The sequence below is a fragment of the Neolamprologus multifasciatus genome, chromosome 8 (assembly GCF_963576455.1).
Source record: "Neolamprologus multifasciatus chromosome 8, fNeoMul1.2, whole genome shotgun sequence".
NCBI classification, from domain to species: Eukaryota; Metazoa; Chordata; class Actinopteri; order Cichliformes; family Cichlidae; genus Neolamprologus; species Neolamprologus multifasciatus.
The window spans coordinates 18,751,392-18,773,237 of record NC_140446.1 but is presented as its reverse complement, the minus strand read 5'-3'; the positions used below and the strand labels follow the sequence as shown (position 1 = coordinate 18,773,237).

Sequence of the window (21,846 nt, the reverse complement as noted above, 5' to 3'; positions counted from 1 at the left end):
ATTTTCAAGAAGCAGAAAATTTCATATACAACACAATGATGTTGCCTTTTTTTCCAATATAAGGAAACCTGTATCTCAACAAATCTATTAAAGCAAGGTCTTGGTCATTTCTGGTCAGAAGATGCCTAAGCCTGCGTTATATTCAGGATCATTACACTGGGCGCGACATGAAGCTTTATTGTATATTGTTTACTTTGGGGAGTTTGAAGCTTCACATTCTTGAACTGCTAAACAAAAATAAAAAATAGAATATGTGCACACTTCACAAATAAAGTTGATTGCTGCTGGTGATGGTTGTAATAAATTGCACAAAAACCTATGGCATGCTAAGATGGTATACTTGGGAACGCTTTGCAGAGAGATTGATGTCAACCACATCGAAACCCTCTTCAAAAATGTTAATTAATTTTACCTATAGCTTAGAGGTTTCTCTCTTTTTTTTTTGCCATGAGTGAGTGTTAATTAGACTGGTTAATCAAGAGTCTCCGATGGAGGTTCAGTGTAAGAGGGTGACCATAACCTGATTTGTCTGGTTTACAGCTACAATGGTTTTATTTTAACTCCCCCACCCCTCCTCTTCCCTTTTCCTTTTTTATATAAAATGTATTGATTTATAATAAATAAAAACAGTGTTGAATTTTTGACCTTGAAAATTTGTCTCATTTCTCTTCAGTGATTTTACTTTTATGTAGATTTCTGCTGTGTTGCTCTGTTGGTGTCATAGGCAGTGCTTTAATACCAGTCAGATGGAGTGTGGCTGGGCAGTAGGAGGCTTTGTGGAGGCTTGTCGGAGCAGGAGGTAGAGAGCGGACCGGTTAGGGGCGTGGTTCTCTCTGATGCGGCTCTCGCCATTGGTGGACGGCTATCCTGGTTACCAACCAACACAACACTGGGCACATGAGAAACCACTAAAAAGCTCGTGAATTTCAAAGATAATGGTTATCAAAGTACTCTTTTTAAATGGACCGTGAGTATTTTTCTTGTATATATCAGAGCCGAAATAAAGTAAAGGCTTTCTGAGATTATAAAGACGGTACGCAGGTTTATATCTGTCTTTTAATAGTAGTTGGAGGCTAACTCGCTAGCTTTTTTAGTTTAGTTATGAACGTCAGCACTGCTTTTACTGAGCTATCGGCTGCTTGCTAACGTCGCCTGCGCCATTACACCTACTAGTTAATTCATGCGATACAACCGCATAGGAGGTTGATAACCCGTTATCTTTCGCTTAAAGTTGACATAGTCAACAATGGCTAGCTCGTTAGCTCTTAATAGCATAGAAATTATTGTACGCTACCCGACAAGCCAACTCCGTGCACGGGTGCTGATGAAAACAAAATCCTGAGGTGGTTTAAAACGAGTTTTGGTCAACCCCTGCTTAAAATAAGATGCTAACGTTAACACAATCGTGAATGTTTGGTATTTGGTCCCTTGAATCGGCCAGCGGGTGTGGCGACATTTTCCACGAGCTGTACTCAAGGTACTTTAGGTTTCATGTCACGGCTAACCTCGGGGTTATCATGTGTGTCCCGCTACAGTGATGGACAAATACGACACAGATTTGAGGGATACGTTTTGAGCAGGAGTGATCGCCTCTCTTCAGAAATATGGGATAGGGTCATGTGAGCAGCATCATCTGCAATCACACGATGGATAACGAGGTAATGATAGCTTTAAGTTCAGATCATCTGCCATTTTACTTTACGTGATACACTTTTCATTAAACACTGTAATTTTCACGACCATGAAACTCTAAAATAAAGGCATGCCATTTTGTGCACCAGTATCTGAGCTGTCACCCTGTCTCTATACTCTGTCACTAACAAGTATTTTCTACCCTTGCTTCTCATTTCTCTGCCTCCCTTCTGCTCCTGACCTTGACAGATGCTGTAGCCTAGTTGACTTGTAGAAACTGAGTAAGGCTTTGTGATTTCTTTGTTCATCTTGCATGTTTCTTTAAAAATGTATAACAAATGAAACGGCATGAGCTTTAGGCGATTGTGTTATGCAGTCAACCAGTGCTCCCTCCGAGACCCACTTTTTATTTAATCTGCTTAATTTTACTGCAGCCAGCATTATTAAGCTTAAAGCAGGCAGACATCTGGTCTTTTAATAAGTGCCATTTCATTTCAGCTGAGTGCAGAAATGTCTGAACAAGATGTATGCTGTCAGGGTGGTAGAACCCGTAGTGGTCCTCACTTTGGGATTTTTGGTTTAACGTGACAGATATCGCTTTACAATCCATCACTTGAACTACAGCTAAAGAGCTACACTTCATGCACTGTGCACACATTATTGCAGGATGTGATCACCACTGAGGATATAGTAGGGCTGCCTTGTGAAAAAGTGGCTGAATTTGACAAGCCATGCAAGTATTGGGATCTTGGCCCATGCTGAGTCAGTAGTTTCAGCATGAGAGCTCAGCTTGGGCTAATTTTTTTTGGCAGTATCTTTTGCTATGATCAATTGTGTGGCTTCATATAAAAATTGAGAGTTTGCGGCTCTTTAGCAGCAGATATTGTAGAGACTAATACTGTGTTAAGATTATCAGGTGCTGCTTTACAAATAATCAGTTTTTATTATGGTCCTAACCAATAAAACCTTTCTTAATTCATTTCTCCTACAGGCTACATACTGACTAAATGTTTTTAAATCCAACCGTAACCCCTGTGTCATGACACATTACACGTCCTTCACTAAAGCTTTAGTTCCACACTCGGCGGAGGAGCAAGTTGCTTGCATAATTGTGGTGTTGCACGCAATAAAGTGAATGTGCATACCTGTGCAAGAATGAGTTGTATTATGACAATTTGTTGCCCACAAACCGCTGATGTAGGCCTTTCCGACCTTTCATCGTGTGTGTCTGTTTACTGACGCGTGTGTTCTTGAAGGAGAGTAAGACGTGCCAAGGAGAGAAGCTCGCCTCTGCTGTAGATGACACTCTGGATGAATATTTAATCGCCCTCCAACACAAAAACAGGTGAAGTGTTAGCGCAGGCTGCCGGGGAAGAGACAGATTGGATTTCACTGGGGAAACGGACAACTCCTGCATGACTTTCAGTGCTGCCTAATTGGAGCACTGATTGGCTTGCCTCCTTCCCTTGAGAAACAATACATATATTTTAAAAAGTAACATAGCTTGGAATTGGAATGTGTCATGTTGCATCCTGAATCCTTTGTTAGCCATGTCAAAACTGTGATAGGATTTGCTATATTTTCGAAAGCTATTTATTAGCTCTTTATTTGTTCTCCAGGCTTTTAAAGCGCCTTAAAGTCAAAGACCCCAAGGAGATTGAGTTGGAACGGCTTGAGCAAGGTTTTTCGATTTATCTTAATGGAGCCAATGCCGAAGCCAGTAGGAAGCAAGCCAAGGGCTCCAACCAAAGGTCTCCCTCCTCACAGCCACCTTTGAGGCCTACATGTACAGCAGGTATGCTTTTGCACTTAGACTCAAAACTAGATATTCTTATATAACACTTGATTTTTTTTCTTCTTATTTATTTAATTTTTCTGAATCTGTCATGCAGGCAGAGGTATTATTTTTGAGTGTTCAGTCATGTTTAGGAGAAATCAAAGGTACTATCTCATGCTCTTTTTTGTTGTTGCTACTGTCACCCATAAACCATACGGAAAACCAGCTAATAGCCACCACTCCTCAGCTTGTAGTTTGTGTGACAGGATCCCGTGCCCAGTCCCAGTGAATAAATGATAGTGACAGTTGTAGCTGGCAGGCAGTTTTTTCGTCTTCCTCTCTGTGCTGTGGACCATCTGCGTATGTGACTGTGTGTTCCTTCTCCTCCGAGGCAGTAGTCTGCTGCACGCTGCTCATGTTCGTTTCTGTGCTGTGACTCATCGGCAGATGTCTGTAGAAGCGCCCACCAGCTAACTGAAGACAGTAGTAAATTGGAGCAGACCCACAGGAAGAGAAGCCACACTGCCCCAGGAAAGGTCCAGAGGAAAGAATGGGTGCAGGTGCAGCCATGTGATATCCTTATCCTATCTGTATTAACTCTTATTGTTCAGCAAAAATAGACATTTCCTATTTAAGGACACATGTTTGATATTTCCTCTTTTCTAATATGTGCAGGATCCTGTTAAAATTCGAACAGAGGATGGACCAAGTTTGCTAATCTCTCCAACAAAGCGCTACTCTGATGATTTTGAGCCCTATGAAAGCATAGACATGGAGGTAGAGTGAAGACATAACAATGCCTACTAAGCCTGTATGTGTGGGTGTTTTATTTTTAGGGGAGGGACTATGTGCCAGATGCAGCTGTCTGTAGTACTTAGCATCTCTCTATCTCTGCTATTTCCCCTTTATCCAATCATCACGTTTTATCCAGAGCTCCAGTCCACGCTCCCCTCGTAGTCCCTGCTGCCAGAGGAACACCTGCAAGGTGTCGCACTCTTTCAGCTCCAGGCCCGAGAGCCGAGGTGACCAGGAGCACAGTGAGAAGGTACTTCTCAACCTTGAGGAAGTGAAGGTGAGTGGATGAAAATGTATGCGTTTTTTTTTTTATTATTATGTCTTCTTGTCGAAGATGAATTAGATATAGAGAATCGTCGTAATTTGGTTTATGCCTGTTGGTGGGAATTTATTTCACTTTTTAGTGGTAGTTTGTCAAATCACGAGGATGGTTAAACTGTCAGTATACAGGTCTGTGCCTGTGAGTGCGCAGGACGATGACTTGTGCATGGATGACTATATAAATGCTGACCTTTGCAAACTAGGTTTTGCGTCGAAGCCTGGAGGTTAGCATGCGACGGAGCAGTCGTGGCTCAGCTGGGGAGGAGTCAGATGAAGAGTGGGTAGAGGAGCAGATTGAGAGGGATGAGAGCACAGAGAGTCTGGATGAACTGGGGCTGCCTCTCCCCTCCTCCAAGTCATCCTCCAACAGCTCTCGGCCCAGTGGCTCCCAAAGCCATTTTGACTCAGCGAACCTCATTGTGCTGGACTTTGGACCCTCACCTAAAGGTAGGCTAATATGGAAATTTGTTATTGATTTAGGGCGAAGCAAGAGAGGTAACATCCCCTGCTTTTCTGCGTCATCAGCACTGACCTAAGGATGTCTTTAGGCATGTTGTCAGCATATGAAAAGAAGCATCTATTCCTGATCTTAATCAATTTCTTTTATTTTTCCAGGTCGTAAGATCGAGCGTTCACTGTCTGCAAAAAGGAAAGAAAGTGTTGAGACTTTTATACCCACCAAACCTATGTTGGTGAAGAGCAAGACATTAGATAGGCCACCTTCAAAAGAGAGCTGGGAAGGTCAGAGTAAGTCATGTTTTACAAACTCATCTCCCATTTTTGAATGAAAATGTGGCTGAGATATTCCATTCCACCTGATTGTTGCTGGATAAAAAAATGTGTATTTTCTGCTTAAGGGCCGAGGAGTCGGGTGGAGAGGCCGCTGTCGGCAAATAGAAAGTCTTCTGTCGAGGACCGGGACCCAGAGGAGGTTGCGATCAGGGTACGCCAGGCCATACAGAGAGAAAACAACCCAGTGCAGAGTGCAGAGCTCTTCAGTCGACACACGGTCTGCCTGAGCCACACTTCACTTCTTACATCTGTTATTACACCTCATTTTTATCTGTAACTGTATACTTTGCATACTTTTGATTTTATTCAATTGAATTTTCCTGGATTTGACTCACATGTGAATCTTGTCCCTTACATATATTTTTCACATCGGTTTGATTTGGTTTCTTTGTCCTCTAGGTCAAGGGACATCAGGTGATGAATGGTTTAGTGCACCACAACACTCACAACAAGGATGACAACAATGTCACTCTGGCCATGCAGAGAATCACACTCATGGGTCCCAGGTATGGTGACAGAAAAAGTTACTTAAACACTCAGGAACAGAAAGCTAACAGTTACAGTGTACTATGAAACAATTTTGATATAACTCAGGGGTGGCCAATTCCAGGCCTCGAGAGCCAGTGTCCTGCAGGTTTTAGATGTGTCACAGCTGATTTAAATGGCTAAATTACCTCCTCGACATTTCTTGAAGTTCTCCAGTGGCCTGGTAATAAACTAATCATTTGATGATGGTGTGTTTTGACCCAGGGTGTTATCTAAGACTTGCAGGGCACCAGCTCTCGAAGCCTGGAGTTGGCCACCCCTGACATAGCTGGACTTTCTTTGCAGTAGGTGGTTCAACAGAACCTATAAGCCCAGCAACAAAGAATGGGTATTATGATGGTGATTACTAACTTTCTTTGTTATCCCAGGCTTTTCAGTTAAGACCATATGTGCACACTACAATAAAAGGCATGTGTAACATGTTATTGGACTGTTCTTCCACTAAACATTAATCGATCAAGTAATCCCTACTTCAGTCAGAGACATTACCAGAGATACCAGTTACTGCCTTATTTTCAGGGTGAGTGAGCGCTAATCAGCTAGCTGTCTCCCATTTCTCTCTGACAGACTGATCAGGTTCATTTTGTGATGTTTCTTGAGGCATTTCATCAGATTTAACTAACATCTTTGACTGCAGCTGGTGAGCGGAGTGCTTGCTCTGTGCTGTAGATTTGCTGCAAGCTGGAGGATCACTCTAACCAGAACCTGCTGCAGGTGCAAAACTAGTTCATGGGCTACCATTCAAAGTTCACAGAGCCTGTAGAGCAGAACAAGGACTGTTTCACCAGCTGCAGTTTAAGACAGTGGAAGTGGAGTCTGTTCACATGAAGAAGAACTTACTGTAGAGGCAGCTGATTATTGCACCATATGTATATGACATTATTTATCAGTTTCTTTAAAAAAATCACACATGCCTCCTTTTGCGTGCATATGGTGTGTAAATGCAATCTAATTCAATCAAATGCTGTGTGAATATTTTTTTGTAATAAACAACAAGGAGTCTTTACTCTGTGTTATGTTGGCTCTATTATCAGACCAAGCGGGCTGTGACTTCACAGCTTTGTTTGTTGGTGTTACAAATGTTCGCCTCAACAGGTTGTGTATCTGCAGAAAATCTGTATAACTCATAGAGCACATCAGCAAGAAATGAATAAGTGAAAATGTTGCATTTACACCCAGTTTTATTGGTGGTAATTGAACCTGTCCTCTGTGAGAGCATATAAAGTGTCCAGCACAAGTTACTATGGTGATGTATCCAAAAAAAGAGCCACCTGACATCAAAATAGTCTGACTTTATGCTCAGCATACCTTGCTGGCTCATTAATCTCACTTCCTAGTTATTGCCTGTGGTAATTCTGTAAATGCTTTGATGTTATAACACCTACTGGTTGAAATATAACAATGAGTGTATACCCAATGATGTTGAAATTATGTATGGATTTAGCTACTGCAGTGTCTTTTAATATGAAGATTGAGGATAAATAAATAAATGGAACGATAAACAGAGCAGGCAAGCTAAAATGTCGTCATTCTTTTATTCAGTCAACAACAGAAACTGCTGAAAGCCTTGGAGAAACTTGAAGGTGGACCTGGTTGCAGCATCCCTCAAAGTGTGAAAACAGACTACACCAAGCAGCCGGTGAGCTAATGACACACTTTCCCAGATCAGAATGAATAATCCTGATGCTGTTTGGTGGAATACCTCTGAACTGCCCACTTTCTGCTGTAACAAAACAAATTTCCCACGTGTGGGACTAATAAAGGTTATCTTATCTTGTCTTGTCTTAATGTTTTGTATCGCTGTTGCAGAGAAGGCAGCCGTCACCAGAGTACACACCTGCATTGTATGTTACCATGGAGATACTGTCAAACTGGGGGAACGCGCTGCAGGTCGGACTGACTGAGTTGCAATTCTTCTGCCTCAGAAACAAGAAGCTTTACGTGTCGCCTCATGACTTAGACATCAGGAATGCTGACTTTCCTGGTAATTTGGGGGCGCTCGTCAATGGGAAAGTGAAGGTCAGTCTCTTCTTCTGTAGTGTGTGTGTTTGTGTGTGCGTGTGTTGTAATTTATTCCCCATCTTGTGGGAAATAAATAAGTTGCCATTATGAAAAAGTGGCTGTTTTGAGTTCTTTATGGTTTTTCATTGCACTACTTTTGAAAGTTTAACAAGCACAAAGTTTGTGTGACACAGCAACTAAACATCAGCTGCTCCCATCAATAAATGCCACAGCACTTGCCAAGAGACCATTGGCAGCCAACAAGGCCACAATCAGCTAGTACTGATGTTCAGACTATATATCTGTCCATCCTTGACTTCTTATGAATAAGTTGCTGTTTTTGTTTTTCATTTTGTTTTTCTTCTCTTGGTTTGACAGACCACCAAAGACCGTCATATGTGGACGTGTCCGTTCTACCCACCCATTCAGCTCTACTTCATCATCAGGAACACCGAGCGCTCTCCAGACTTTGGAATATCTTGTATTAAAATCTGGAACTACAACAGAAGCTTCAATGTATGTGTATTCAATAAATTTTATATCAATTCTTCAACACAATCAGTTACAAACTGTTTGATTTCTGTTGCATGCTGATAGATGGTGCGTGATTGTGCGTTTCCATTATAACAGTGGATGACTGTATTGGTTTGGTTACGTCACAGGTGCGTTGCTCTTTAAGCAGTGGCTGTCTGAGCTGCCACTCAGTCTGTCCAAATGTGGAACAGTGAGAGATTAGCCTCGGAGGATTAGTGTAACATGGGCTTCTGCCTGTCAGCGTCTCTGCTGTTAAGAAGGGGCACAAAGACCCCAGATTTTCATAGTTTACACCGACCATTAGTACTTAGCAATATTTGTACCGGACTGTGAATAAGAGCTTGAACCTGTAAGGTAAGGAGTTTGGAGTATTTTCTAGACTTCTCTGGGTTCATAGTGGTTTATTGTCTAGAGGATCAAAAGGTCGCAGTTGCACTAATTAGCAGCTAGCTAGCATGTTAGTCAATAGTGTGTTTTATGAAATTAGATATTTTTTTTAAATACTCTCATCAGGTTGCAGCTTGTGATGCTTTTGCTTGAATTTTAATCAAACATTCATTATACAGAGAAATGAAATGCGAAATATTTTCCCACCGTTTTGTTTTACAGCTTCACTCAAATGTTTGGCGTTAATTCTGTGAAGAATTGAAATGTGAAAATGATTATTTCTTCATTTTGTGACATAATTTAGTGCTTAATATCAAATGCTTTTGAAACTGTTAAACATCCATCTAAATTAAAGACGCTTGTAAACTGATGTGCTGTATCTTTGCCAGGAGCTTGACGTAGGTGCGCGACATATAAAGCTGTACCTGAACAGCACGTTGGTGTTTGAAGGTGAGCTGGAGAAGGGCTGTGGCAACCAAGTCTTTGACTACAGCACCACAATTGATCTTCAGGATTGCCAGGTCTCCGACTCTGTGTTTTCCAGCCCTGTGGCTTCAGGACACAGTCTAAGAGGGGCCACTCCCCTTTGCTATGAAGACAGTAAGGGTGGAGAGGGTAGCATCTCCCAGAGATACCAAAGTTTGAATGCATTGTCTGACACAGCAGGCCAGAATGTGGTAGACATGCAGGAGAAATCACATACACCGCTACCACCTATCACTGCTTCTGTGGGAGTTTCATCCTCTACTCGTCACTCCTCGATACAAAGGAGCTCTTTTGACCTGTCTGCCTCAGAGGAGGCCCACTCTCTCAGGCAGCAGGTGGAGCAGTCTGCACCCATGGAGCAGACAGTCACCACCCAGCCATCCTCCTCACGGGTTGCCCCGCAGTGGCTGCAGCCTCTGAACAGAGGTGCTCCAGAGGGATGTGAGACCAGCAGGGAGAGGCCACGGTGGCTGGTACCCCAGCATTCTTCAGAGCTCAAACAGCCATCAGCGTCATCCTCTTCCATGCTCCCAGAGTTGCCATGTAACCCAGGACGTGTGTGCAGAGGGGCGGAGAGGACGGCGAATGGGGTTCAGTGGAAGGCTGACTCTTTGGACCTGAGCTGCGACCTGCTTGAGGAAGTCGGGGAGCAAAGGTCAGACAGGCCCATCAGCGGACGGAGGAGCTCATTCAGAAACTCCACAGCCAGTGTAAGGCAGACAGAGGAACAACACCACAGAGCTACAGCACTGACAAACGCTGGTATGCATTGTCAGAATTTTCATACTGAAACAGAGAGACAAATCTGTATATATGGCTACTCTAGCCTTTCTATAAATTTAGCTCTATTTCATCTTAAAAAATATCAGGGTATCATCGGTCAGGGTAGGAGTTTTCATTACCTTATCAGTCCTTTCAAAGGAAATCGTATCCACTGATTAAAAATACAAAGGAATATACTTTTGGAGACTTTAGGAGAATAACATAACTATGTATATAGTTTAGCTAACTAGAGTCTCGATTCTCACCTTACTGGCAGTCATTTGTTAAATCTAATCATTGTCATTCTTTTTGCTGTTGATTACTTTGGCAAATATATTACTGCTCTTTAATCTTACTGATTTATTTGCATTGGGTTCATTTATGTAAAAATTTAAGTGGATATTTAGTGAAATACACAGACTTATAGATTTTAGTTATATTTGATGTTGGACAATTCTTACAGGCTAATTTTTTTCCTTTTGGTTTGTTAGTAATTTATAGTCTAATGTTTGTGTGTTCTCCAGATGAGCCCATGTCTTTGGTGAGTGCTAGCAGAAGGCAGAGTAGCTCTCGGGCCCGGCTGCACAGTCAGCAGGATGACACCCTCATGGAGTCCTGGGATTCTCTCACTAAGTTCAACCAATGTCAGCGTGGACGCATCTCCAACATGGCGTTCGAAGGCGACATATTTGATGAGTTTCTTCAGCGCCAGGGCTGTGGTCCACCCACAGTCCCACCCATCTCTTCTTCATCACCCAGAAGCCCTCTGTCCTCCTTAACCACTCAGGGGACACTTTGCGAAGGCCCTGATGACGATCCATCCATGGAGCGGGAGGACGAGTTTGAGATTCCAGTGTTGCCGCAAGGCCAAAGGCTGGTAATCAACATTTTGTCCACCTGGGGTGATCGTCACTACGTGGGTCTCAACGGCCTGGAGGTTTTCAGCTCTAGTGGAGAGCCTCTCCGACCTGTTCACATCCACGCTGACCCGCCAGACATCAACATTCTCCCAGCATACGGCAAGGATCCACGCGTAGTCACCAACTTAATCGATGGCATCAATCGGACTCAGGATGACATGCATCTTTGGCTAGCCCCGTTTACTCCTGGTTGTAGCCACACCATTTTCATGGACTTTGGAGTTCCCCACAAAGTGGCCATGATCCGTGTGTGGAACTACAACAAGTCGCGCATCCACTCATTCCGAGGCGTGAAAGAGGTAGAAATGCTTCTGGATGGAAGGTGCATCTTCAGGGGGGAGATTGCGAAAGCGTCTGGAACTCTTTCTGGAGGTATCTGATCAGAACAACTTCACAAGAGTTTATGCTCCATTGTGTGTTATTTTTTTTTTGACCAACTTATCCTTTATTCATGCGCTCAGGACTGGACCAGTTTGGCGACACTATCCTCTTCACCACTGATGATGAGATACTGGAGGCTATGTCTCGTTATGATGAGACCTTCCTTAGTGAAGGTGAAAGTCCTGAGAGCATGGTGTATGAGGAGGAGCTGCAGAGACCACGCACTGCTGATGGAGAGGGAGAGGAACGACCTTTTACCCAGGCTGGTTTCAGAGAGGAAGACCTCACTGTAAGTACTGGGCTCATTTGAGAATTTGAATCATAAATTCATAAAGCAACTTATTCCAAAGTGTGACAGAGTTAACTTTCATTATGTGGCCCCAAATGATCAGAGCAGACAGGCACAAAGGGCAAACTAGCCACACCATCAACAGGACTGTGTGGTACAGTTATGCTTTAAATGCAATGTTGTTTTGTTTTAGCTGAAACTTCAACTCAACTCTACTATGAGCCAATCTGAAGAGAGCTTAGAGCTCATTCCTGGGATGCACACAGGAAAGTGTGAGTACATCAGTCATATCCTGTCATATTATGGTTGCCTCTCTGTTTTTGGCTTGGTGTTTTGGATGTTTCGGGATGCTTACAGTCTGTCTTAATCCCAGGCCTTAGACTGGAAATGACCTTGACATGGGGTGACCCCCATTACATGGGCCTGACAGGACTGGAGATCGTGGGGAAGGATGGAGAGACTTTACCTTTAGATCTTAGTATGATCGCTGCTTCACCCAGGGACCTCAACGACCTACCTGATTATGGACATGACCTGCGCACACTTGATAAGTATGCCTGACACTAAATGTAACATGCCCTTTGATACTACAGTTAAAGTCCAGGCAAAGATTACATCATTATTATGTAAGATACAGTGTATAATGTCTACTGTCATTATTTAGACTTATTGATGGCCACAACATTACCACCGATGACCAGTATATGTGGCTGATTCCTTTCTCCTATGGAGAGTCCCACACCTTGACCATTACCTTCAGCAAGGCCCAGACCATCGCTGGTCTCCGTTTCTGGAACTACAACAAGTCTCCTGAGGACTCTTACAGAGGGGTGAGACACTTTCTGCCAGGCCGAACCCACATTTGTTATGATGCAGAATAAAGTTTACTTCAAATGCTAACGTGTTTATGATATTTCGTACTTTACATGATAATTTGTAAATTAACAAAATATTGTGAACTGAATTAGTGCCACTTCCTTCAGGTGGAGTCAGATCAGCTGATAATTTTGAACAAGTATAATTCACATATTACTTAAGGCCATATTCTGCTTTGCGGTTATAAAAGGTCTGTGGTTACAAAGTCCAAAGTCCAGTTTTAATACATGCAGTATCAGACCACATATTAGCTGACCAATCAATGTAGACTGGGCCCTTCTGGGGTTGGAGGGTTTAAAGAGACAAGAGATAAAATACTGTGTGAGAGAAATAACAATATTACAGTGTTTTATGAAAATGAATGTATGGAAACACACTGTAGGACACCCTTAATATGGATTTATGAAGCTGTGAATGTGACTTAAAAAGGGCTTCTCATTTGTACAAAGAACAGTACGTGCTGAAAAAGTGATGACTGTGTATAATGCTGCAAAGCATGGATTACTTATTGTGACAGATTTTTATTTATAACCACAGAAGTTCTTTGCAGAACACTTTATGCATCTTATAAAACATAAAAATGTCCACATGTTTGGTTCAGGTGAAACTGATTCATCTGTTCTTGGATGATGTTCCTATCTCACCAACGGAGGGATTACTGATCAGGAAGGGACCGGGCAATTGTCACTTTGATTTTGCCCAGGAGATTCTCTTTGTTGACTTTCTCCAGACTCCAGCTGATAACAGGAGTAACGAAGACTACCACAGGTGAAGACCAGAGTATGAGTTTGAGTAAAACTGCTGTTTCATCAGAGATTCTGAAAACTGCCTTTCCTTATTTATAACTTTATTTTTTATTCAGAGGACACTCTAAGAAACAAGAACAGCCCAGCATGGACTATGAGGCTCCCATCATGCCTTGTGGGTGTATCCTTTTTCTAAACAGATTTCACACATGCTTATGCATGCTGTGCTCCTGTTGCCCTATTGGTCCAAAAATGTTCTGTGGATATTTTTTAAATGCACGGATCAGATTGAGTTCAGACCACGTTAAATAATCTGCATTGGTTGCTTTAGCAACACCACTGGCATGCACATGCTCATCAAGAGCTTACAGAAGGAAAATGTCTGGCTGGAGGAGAAATAGAAATGTGTCCAGTCATTTCAGTGTGTTGTGATATTGCGCAAAACATTTCCACATATCAGAAAATAGCAGTGAAAACTGGCTGACAGGTTAGTATGTCATTTAACACAGTATATAGTTTGGTGTAGCGGTAAATGATAAGTTAAGCACTTTATCGAGCTCATGTTTTCATCCACTGTTCTCACAGACATTACAATGTGCCCTCCTTTCACGTTCGGTCTAGAAGCCATCCAGGGCTCACCTCTGTAACCTCTTACTATTTTACTCTTTCTGGAACTATTAACTTTGTGAAATAATGTGAACACAGGCAGAGCAAAAACCTTTGTTTCATATGAATGATTCGTTACTGGTGGTTAGTGACTGCTATTCTGAGGTTGCTGGTTATGCAATTAAGTGGTTAAAATCACAGGCCATGCCTCAGACTGGTGAATGTACACCAGCCAGAAGAACCACCTGGAATTTGGGTGGATCAGATTAAGACCAGGCCTTAAAAATGTAGTGGGAAGATTTAACCCATTGCATCCAAATAATAATTTGTCTGTAACTGTACACATTTTGAACTCTAAACAAAAGCTGAACATTATAGACTTGATAAAGAAAAGTTGTTTTTGTCCAGTAAAGTGGTAAAAATGCTCTTAGCTTTCTTTTTTCCTTTTCTAAGCAGCTAGAAAAGGAAAAAGCTGGATCTAAAATGCTTGATGTTGTCTTTTCCTTGACTTTCACCTGTCAGTCATTTTTCAGCTCCAGCTGTTAACAACCTGGGGAGATCCATACTACATTGGTCTGAACGGCCTTGAGTTTTACAATCAGAACCATGAGAAGATCAGCCTCAGTGACAACAGTATCCTTTCTCATGATTCAGACTTGCATCTGACCTCACTGGCTCGAATTCACCTCACTTGCTGGAATATGTTAATGTTTACTGTTAATGTGGTCAGATGTGTGCCTGGTTAAGAATGCGTGGTGTACAGTTGTGGTCAGAAGTTTACATACTCTCATCGTGGGGAGAAATGTCACGGTAATTTTGGACTTTTAATGGTTTCTTTCGGCTGTTCTTTCCCCAGAGTGGAATGATTTTGCAGCATGCATCTTTAAAGACTTGGGTAGGCAAAGATTTGGGTTCACAATTATTTACATACATCGCTTTTATCTTTTAATTAAGGTTCTTCAATGTCTTTTAACTTGACAAGGCCAAGAACTGTTAACTTCTCATTAGTGATCATGATTAACTACAACTGGTAGTTTCTCTTTGCTAACAAAAAAACTATATGTTTGACAACTCTCAGTGGACTGACCAATACTCAGAATAATAAGAAAATCCAAGGAACTCAGTGAAGATCCAACAAGGAGAACTGTAGATTTGCAAAAGCTGGGAAGGTCTCTTGGAGCCATTTCTAAACAACTGCAGATTCCAGGACCGTTGATTCAAACAATTGTACATATGTACAAATTATTCAGATGTCTCACCATTTTGACAAGTTTTGGAAGAAGACCCAAACTTTCACCCTCATATGGGAGTAAACTGGTTAGGATGTTCAGGAACCATGAAGGGCCAAGCCTGCCATGAGCTGGAACCTGCTGACACACCAGTGTCACTGCCAAGTGAAGTGAGCCTTACTGAGAGAGTGCCAACCAAGAAAGAAGGCCCTACTCGAAAATTGACACCTTCAAGCTTGAGTGAAATTAGCATTTTCCCACATGGACTACCCAAATGCATTCTAGAGAAAGGTTTTATGGCCAGGCAAGGCAAAGATTGAGCTATAAGGTAACAATGACAAGAGTGCAGGTGTGTTTGGAGAAGTAAAAGTGAGATTATCTAACCTAAGAACTCTGTATCAGCTGTCAAGCATGGTGGTGGTAGCATCATACCTTGCAGCTGTTTTGCTGCCGGTGGTACTGATACACTGCACAAAGTGGATGGAATAATGAAGGAGCATCAGTCACTAAATGGTTGAAACTGAGACATAGGTGGGTGTTCCAACAGGGCAATGATCCCAAAAGATCCAAAGACCTTTTCTAGCCCCAACCTCAGTGCTATTGAAAATCTGTGGACTTCACTTAAAATTCTGTGATCAAATATCGAGGTAGAATTATACCTGTGCGGCTTGTTTATGGCTACCAAAAGACACTGTGTGAATTGGAGAAAAAACAAAACAAAACCAAATTTGTTCACCTGGATACTGGATGCTGTATAGCAGCGTGACATTCATGCCTATGTTGATTGGATGAAACTTCTGACAGCAACTGTAAATCGGTCACTTTAGATTGATAGATATTAAGTCACTGTTAATGTTTTCCTCTTAAAAGATCAAGCGTTACATCCTACTCTAAGAACATAAGGATTTCGAGCAGTAGTGCATGGTTGTTTACTCTTATAGGTAACTGTGACAATCAAATTGAAATAATATTTAGTGTGAATTATACTTGTGCATTTTATTAAAAAAAAAGTGGTCTAGTTTATTTGATTTGGGTTTACATAATATATCTCTGAAAGAGTTTGTGACTACTGTAAAACTCTGTTCTCATGAAACTCTGAGTAAAGTTGTGGGTAATTAGCAGCTGTGTTTATATTAATAAACATGATCAGACCTCAACATTACGTCCACCAGACATTGCTGCTTTTCCAGACAGTGTGAATGTGCTGGACAATGTGAGCGGTGATGTGAGGACTCCAGATAAATTAATAGATGGAGTCAACTGCACCCACGATGGAAGACACATGTGGTTAGCCCCAGTGCTTCCTGGCCTGGTGAGAAAGACAGTGTGTGTGTGAGTGTGTAAGAGAGAGAGAGACTGTAGGCAGCTGACACGAGTGTGTGCTCTGTTTCCATGCAGGTGAACCGTGTCTATGTCATCTTTGATCATCCAGTGACTGTGTCCATGATCAAGCTGTGGAACTACTCAAAGACACCTCAGAGAGGAGTGAAAGAATTTGGGGTAAGCCTACTTCTCTCTCTGCTGCGGGTTTAGCAATCGCTTCTGTTTGTTTGCTAATGGTGCATGTTTCTCCGTGAGTCCAGCTGCTGGTGGATGACCTCCTGGTATATAATGGCATCTTGGACTGCGTAAGCCAAGTGACACGAGGCATCCTGCCTACTTGTGACCCTGTGGTGCCCTACCACACCATCCTGTTCACAGATGACGTCTACATTACTCACAGAGAGAGGAACACTGTCATCAGGTACTCAGGCTTTTTGTATTCATTTATCTTTTTTTTTTTTTTTTTGAAAGATTAATTCATGAACGGCTGCTTGCTTACAGGCTAAATGCTGATTGTTATTTAGGTTTGCCTTATTTAGAAAAGGGGTATCAGACATGCACTCGGCTGCCAGCCGACTGGACACCTTGCAGAGTGAAATTTGCAGAGGAGGTTGTGTTGCAGGATGTTAAGAATGGGCAACATAAAAGTGTTTTTCCAGAATCTTACAAATTACCTTTGTCATCCCATACTACACTGAAGTGTGACTGTTAATCCAAGGAGCCATGCTCCTACTGAGATTTATAATTCCACAGTCTTCTTAAAGACATCTTACACTGCTCATCATCTTTTTTGTAACTGGATAAAATGTATGAGAGGACTTTTTAAGTGTATTTTGAATGCTGCTCTGCTTTTGGTGTACGACCCTCTAGAAGTCAGATTGAGCTGCATGTGGCCCATGAACTGAAATGACACCCGTGATCTGTCATGTAAATGCTTTTTGACAGGCCTGTTGCGTTTCTGACAATCAAACAGATTTACTGACAAATTGGGTTAGATTAACTCAGTAGTTTTGAAAAGACTTGTACTCTTCTCCACTTCAGCCCCCGTGTCAGCAGACACCGTCAACAGTGAGTAACAGGATAGTAAAAACCCAGTGCTGCTGCCTCCTTGTGGTCACTCCCTGTACTGAAGATTCCTCCAGTGCATTCAAACATCCCACATCCTCCTTACCACTCGCTTGACTTGTGATCCCCAGAGTCCCTCCTCTCCCTGACTTCGAGCTTTGTCAACCCTCCCTTTTGTGTTTTATTGCCCTTTTCCGGTTCTCGCTGGCACTACAGTTTTAAAGAAAAACATCCGCTGTGTCTTCCTTTTCTTGTGTTGCCTTGTAGTAATTATGTGGAGGATCAGGATGTGAAGATGACCAATGAGAACCAGATAGTTCATCACAATAAGAAGAAGCAGACGGCAGACCCAGGTGAATCAGAGAAGCGATTGGAGCACTTTAACATGGATGGATTCGTCTGTTTTAAAATGTCTTTGTTAACTCTTCTGTTCTGTTCTCACTCAATTCAGCTCTACGGCCTAAAACCTGCATGACTGATGGCGGGAAACATGGAAGGAGGAGGTACTGACTGATATGGAGTCAGTGTTTTTACAGTTTGAGGAGAGCTGAAGGGAAGAACCTGTGGCTGACTCTTTTATTCCACTTTTTTTGGTGGGTGACTTTTGAAAACCTCCTTTACACCAAAGCAGCCACCCAGCTGTCATTTGTAAAGGCGTCACCCCAGCATCTCACGCGGTCCACAATTAAAAGGACAGAGATTATACACACACACACACAGGATTCCACTTTATGGTTGGATTTCTCTCCTTTTCTTTGCTGTGAAAACGAGTCCACAGATATCCTGAACATGTACTGTATAGTCGTCCCTCCCTCAGTGCCAGGAAAAAACTGTCGAGGCTGCATTTTATCAGCCATATTATTGTGCCTAGTACCAACACTATTATCTGTGGCTGCTACTTGTGACTTGTGACTTGTGCTGCATATCCCAATGCTGCTTCTGGCGTATACATAATCCAGGAAAAGAAAAAAAAAAGCTCAAAGGCCACATGAATACACTGTCACATCAGGACGTTAATTAATTAACATGATTCACCAACGAGCCTAGGCATTTAGCTCTCGGCCTAATGGGTATGAAAACACTCCCACCAGTGCACAAACCAAGCCTAATGCTATGCAGCCACTAATTTATATCTATTAATATTTATATCTCGTGGATAATATATTTCAAAAGTGAGTGGTTTTACTTGTGGAAGTACTTTCGGAGAGGTTTTTACATTTGCAAGATTCACATTAACGACTAATGCAACAAAGTCGAGGAACAATGAGAATTGAAGCCGCTCAAAGCTTCACATTAATACTAACAAATATCTATTTGGCTTCACACAATTAGGTCAGTTTGTTTTTTCTGCTTCGCATCAAGTAGAAAAAGCTTGTTTGCAATCCAAGTGACCTTTATTGAAGTTGCTATGCACATGCACTAGATTGTTTGACTTTTTTTTCTCCCCTTTTTTTGGCAGCAAACATTTCCACAGCAGTCTTTTTAATTCGGTTAAAAAATAGAAACAATTTTCCACTTTTAGCATTTGAGTAGATAACAGGCAACTTCTAATATGCAAATATTATAAACTTACCTCAAATTAAGAAGAGCAGTTGTTTAAAAGGGGATAAATAGGAATCTGTGTTCACTAAAATACTTGGTAGTCCGTGCTGTACTTTTTTTTCCCACTCAGTGTTCACTGTACTAACTTGTTGCATGGGAAAAACTCCTCAGCATTAATTTTTTTTTTTAGGTGTTTTTACTGCGTCATTGAGCCCCAGTATAAACTATTCTACACTCCTTATAGCTGGGAGTCATTGTATATGAAATGCAGTTTTATGTATTTAATTTCATTATGTCCCGCAGCAGTGATACTCATTACTCCAAATCTCCATTCTGCTCTGTGGAGTGGTGGCCATTATTGTAGCCGTGACATTTAGTGTTTTGAAATATTTATTTTTCTAATCTTGATTAAATATGTATATTTGAAGTAGGTTTATTGGAATGAATAAAATGTGAAAAAAATAATAGTTTACCTCCAGTTTTCTGGAAATTCATCCTCTTGTGCTTTTTGGGGTTGGAATGTCTGGAGTGATCTGCATCAAACTCTATAAGCCAGCCACTTGGGTTTTGCTGTTGATCTCTTATGGTCAGACTTCCTTGCCCTGACTCTTTCTCACACACATCTGAACTAAACCCCCCAAAAAAGAGTCTATGAATAACCTCATGGGGGATCAGCAGCATGCCGTAAAAAGACAAAATAAGACAGGACAAGCCAGTTCCATAAATATATCCTGAGATATTTTTTATTAATGCAGAATCTGCTGTACATTTCATGTTATCTTTAAGGAATGACCATTCAGTTTCGGTGTGCTCTCAGGACAGCGCGTTAGTGGAAAGGCACACCGCGGGTTTTATACCACTCGCACAAACATTCTACTGAAAAGAAGATCTCTGCAGACTATCGGCATTCGAAATGCTCAAGCCTCAGATTTTTCCAGCAAAGGTCCCATCTTCTCTCTGCTCATCCCATTTCTGGATCTAAAGGGACAAAAGTTTTAGAGGAAAAAAAAGAAAACTTTTGAGACAAAAATATTTATTTTTAGTTGATTTAATAACTATGTAAGAGCGTTAATCCTCAAACTACATTTTTAGGGTGTTTAATTATTAGCAATATCAGTGTAAGGGCCACTTTTAAAGATAACACACCTGTAACATCCAACTTTTTTTCCCTTAGTGTAGTGCTTTGTTGGTTTTCTGTGTTAAGATGTCATTACACCACAGGAGGAACAAGAAAGCGTTCCAGTTTGAGAGGTGGTAATAACTTGTGATGTTAAGCAAAGCTCAGAGAGTCTAATAGCTTTGGCTGATAAAGTAACTCAACATGTCGATGTATTTTCAGTCAGCTGTGTGATTAGGGGCAAATCTCCAAACTGTGTTTTCCTTAATTTTGACTGTTTGGGCTGAGCAGGAATGTGAAGAATGATAAAGTTGTTTGACCCCTGCTAAACAAACTCTTCCATGTACATGCTGCCATACGCTTTCAGCAAAGTGGCTTTTCTGTTAGAAATGAGATGGTAACATTTCTTATATTTACCCAAGAGATGGGGCACAGCGATTTGTAGACCCTTTTGTACCACTCGCAGGGCTGGGTGTCTAATCCCTTGGCATCCAAAGCTTTCTGGCAGCGGTAGTAGTCTATAAATAGAGAAACAACAATGGGGAATATCAAAAATAACCTTCCAGTAGACCCTGTGAAGAAATCTGACTGGGATATCTTCAGGTCAGAGGTCAGGGGTAGGTAGGTGAGCTATTATCGCCTTTATCATGATTACTATAACTGAATAATGTTGTAATAATACAAAATTTTACTAGGTTGTTATTGCCTTTTTAAAGCACAGCGTGGTCTTGCTTTAATTGGCAGTTCCTCTAGTCGCTTTCACACATTTGGAGAAAACAACAGGCACCTCGTTGACCTTGAGGTGTAGTCTTACCCACGTAGTTGGACCAGCAGTTCCTGGTCTGGTTCTGGTTGGGGAATCTGGCGTCAAAGGGAGCGGTGCGGTATTTCTCAAGTTTGGCTTTAATGTCTTCGGCCATTTTCACCTCTGGAAGGAGAATCTAATGAATGGGTGCAAAAGGGGAAAGAAACGGCCACTCATTAGCCTGTGTGTAGCAGCCTCGTTGTGAGGATAACATCTGCAGGTTGCCTTCTATGTGCGGAGATTGAACAGTGGCCGGCGGTGACGATCTGTGACGCCTTAAGATTTCATATTTGGGCAAGTGCAGCGGATTGCTGTCTGCGGCACCTGAAGGCTGCTACTAGAAATGCGGCACTTTCATCAACTATTCTTCTCACCGTCCAATCTATAATATCAAACTACAGTCAAACATAAACAGTGATTAAATATGTAGGACAAAGTGGGAAGGCCCTAAATGGTAAAATGCGCCTTATTAGCCGGTATTGGCAGTAATCAATAGCCTTAGTTACCAGGCCAAAAAGCGTTTCCTTCGCACGTAGCCCAGTTTCTCTTTCTTTTTCGCACAACCTGATAACACATTCGCTATTTCTCTCTACCAGTGTAATTAGTTTCTTTAAGAATGCCACTGAAAACCGATTAAAACACTTCCTATCGATACCCGGAATTTTTGACACGCCACTTCCCGAGCGGTTATTTTGATGACTACACACAGAAATGAATAGAATAAATACAAATAATACCTAGCGGACGGTCTGCGCAAGAAGAAAACTGTACTTTAGATGGTTAGAGCATGCAGGTAAACGGTACCTTAGTCGCAGATGCTGGCTCGGCTCAAGTGACTTTACACCGGACGGTGAGTGTCGTTACTCTGAGAGACAGTGCGCGCTCCACGCTGCACGCGTGCGCTCCGGTCTAGA

At 41.9% G+C, this 21,846-nt stretch overlaps 2 protein-coding genes across 3 annotated transcripts; one reads left to right on the top strand and one right to left on the bottom strand.

Annotated features, from left to right (window-relative positions):
- Nucleotides 1-1,535: 1,535 nt before the first annotated feature.
- katnip (katanin interacting protein) lies at nt 1,536-19,481 on the top strand. Of its 2 annotated transcripts, XM_085169837.1 has the most exons (28): nt 1,536-1,658; nt 2,889-2,977; nt 3,252-3,427; nt 3,857-3,969; nt 4,085-4,186; nt 4,341-4,481; nt 4,729-4,972; nt 5,141-5,272; nt 5,383-5,534; nt 5,717-5,823; nt 7,406-7,502; nt 7,673-7,882; nt 8,243-8,380; nt 9,175-10,033; nt 10,558-11,325; nt 11,415-11,623; nt 11,817-11,895; nt 11,997-12,174; nt 12,288-12,453; nt 13,101-13,267; nt 13,362-13,426; nt 14,374-14,484; nt 16,253-16,392; nt 16,479-16,580; nt 16,664-16,824; nt 17,445-17,471; nt 17,736-17,821; nt 17,920-19,481. In XM_085169837.1, the coding sequence occupies exons 1-28, from the start codon at nt 1,647-1,649 to the stop codon at nt 17,976-17,978; spliced, it is 4,890 nt and encodes a 1,629-aa protein (XP_085025963.1). In that variant the 5' UTR covers nt 1,536-1,646; the 3' UTR covers nt 17,979-19,481. The 2 variants fall into 2 exon arrangements, with proteins under 2 accessions (XP_085025963.1, XP_085025964.1); XM_085169838.1 differs by lacking the exon at nt 17,445-17,471.
- Nucleotides 19,482-19,726: 245 nt separating this feature from the next.
- Nucleotides 19,727-21,049, bottom strand: cox6b1 (cytochrome c oxidase subunit 6B1). Its single transcript, XM_085169865.1, has 3 exons — nt 20,942-21,049; nt 20,545-20,645; nt 19,727-19,988 (listed from the first exon to the last, which is right to left on the bottom strand). Exons 1-3 carry the CDS (start codon nt 21,045-21,047, stop codon nt 19,935-19,937), a joined length of 261 nt encoding a protein of 86 aa, XP_085025991.1. The 5' UTR covers nt 21,048-21,049; the 3' UTR covers nt 19,727-19,934.
- Between the last annotated feature and the right edge of the window lie 797 nt (nt 21,050-21,846).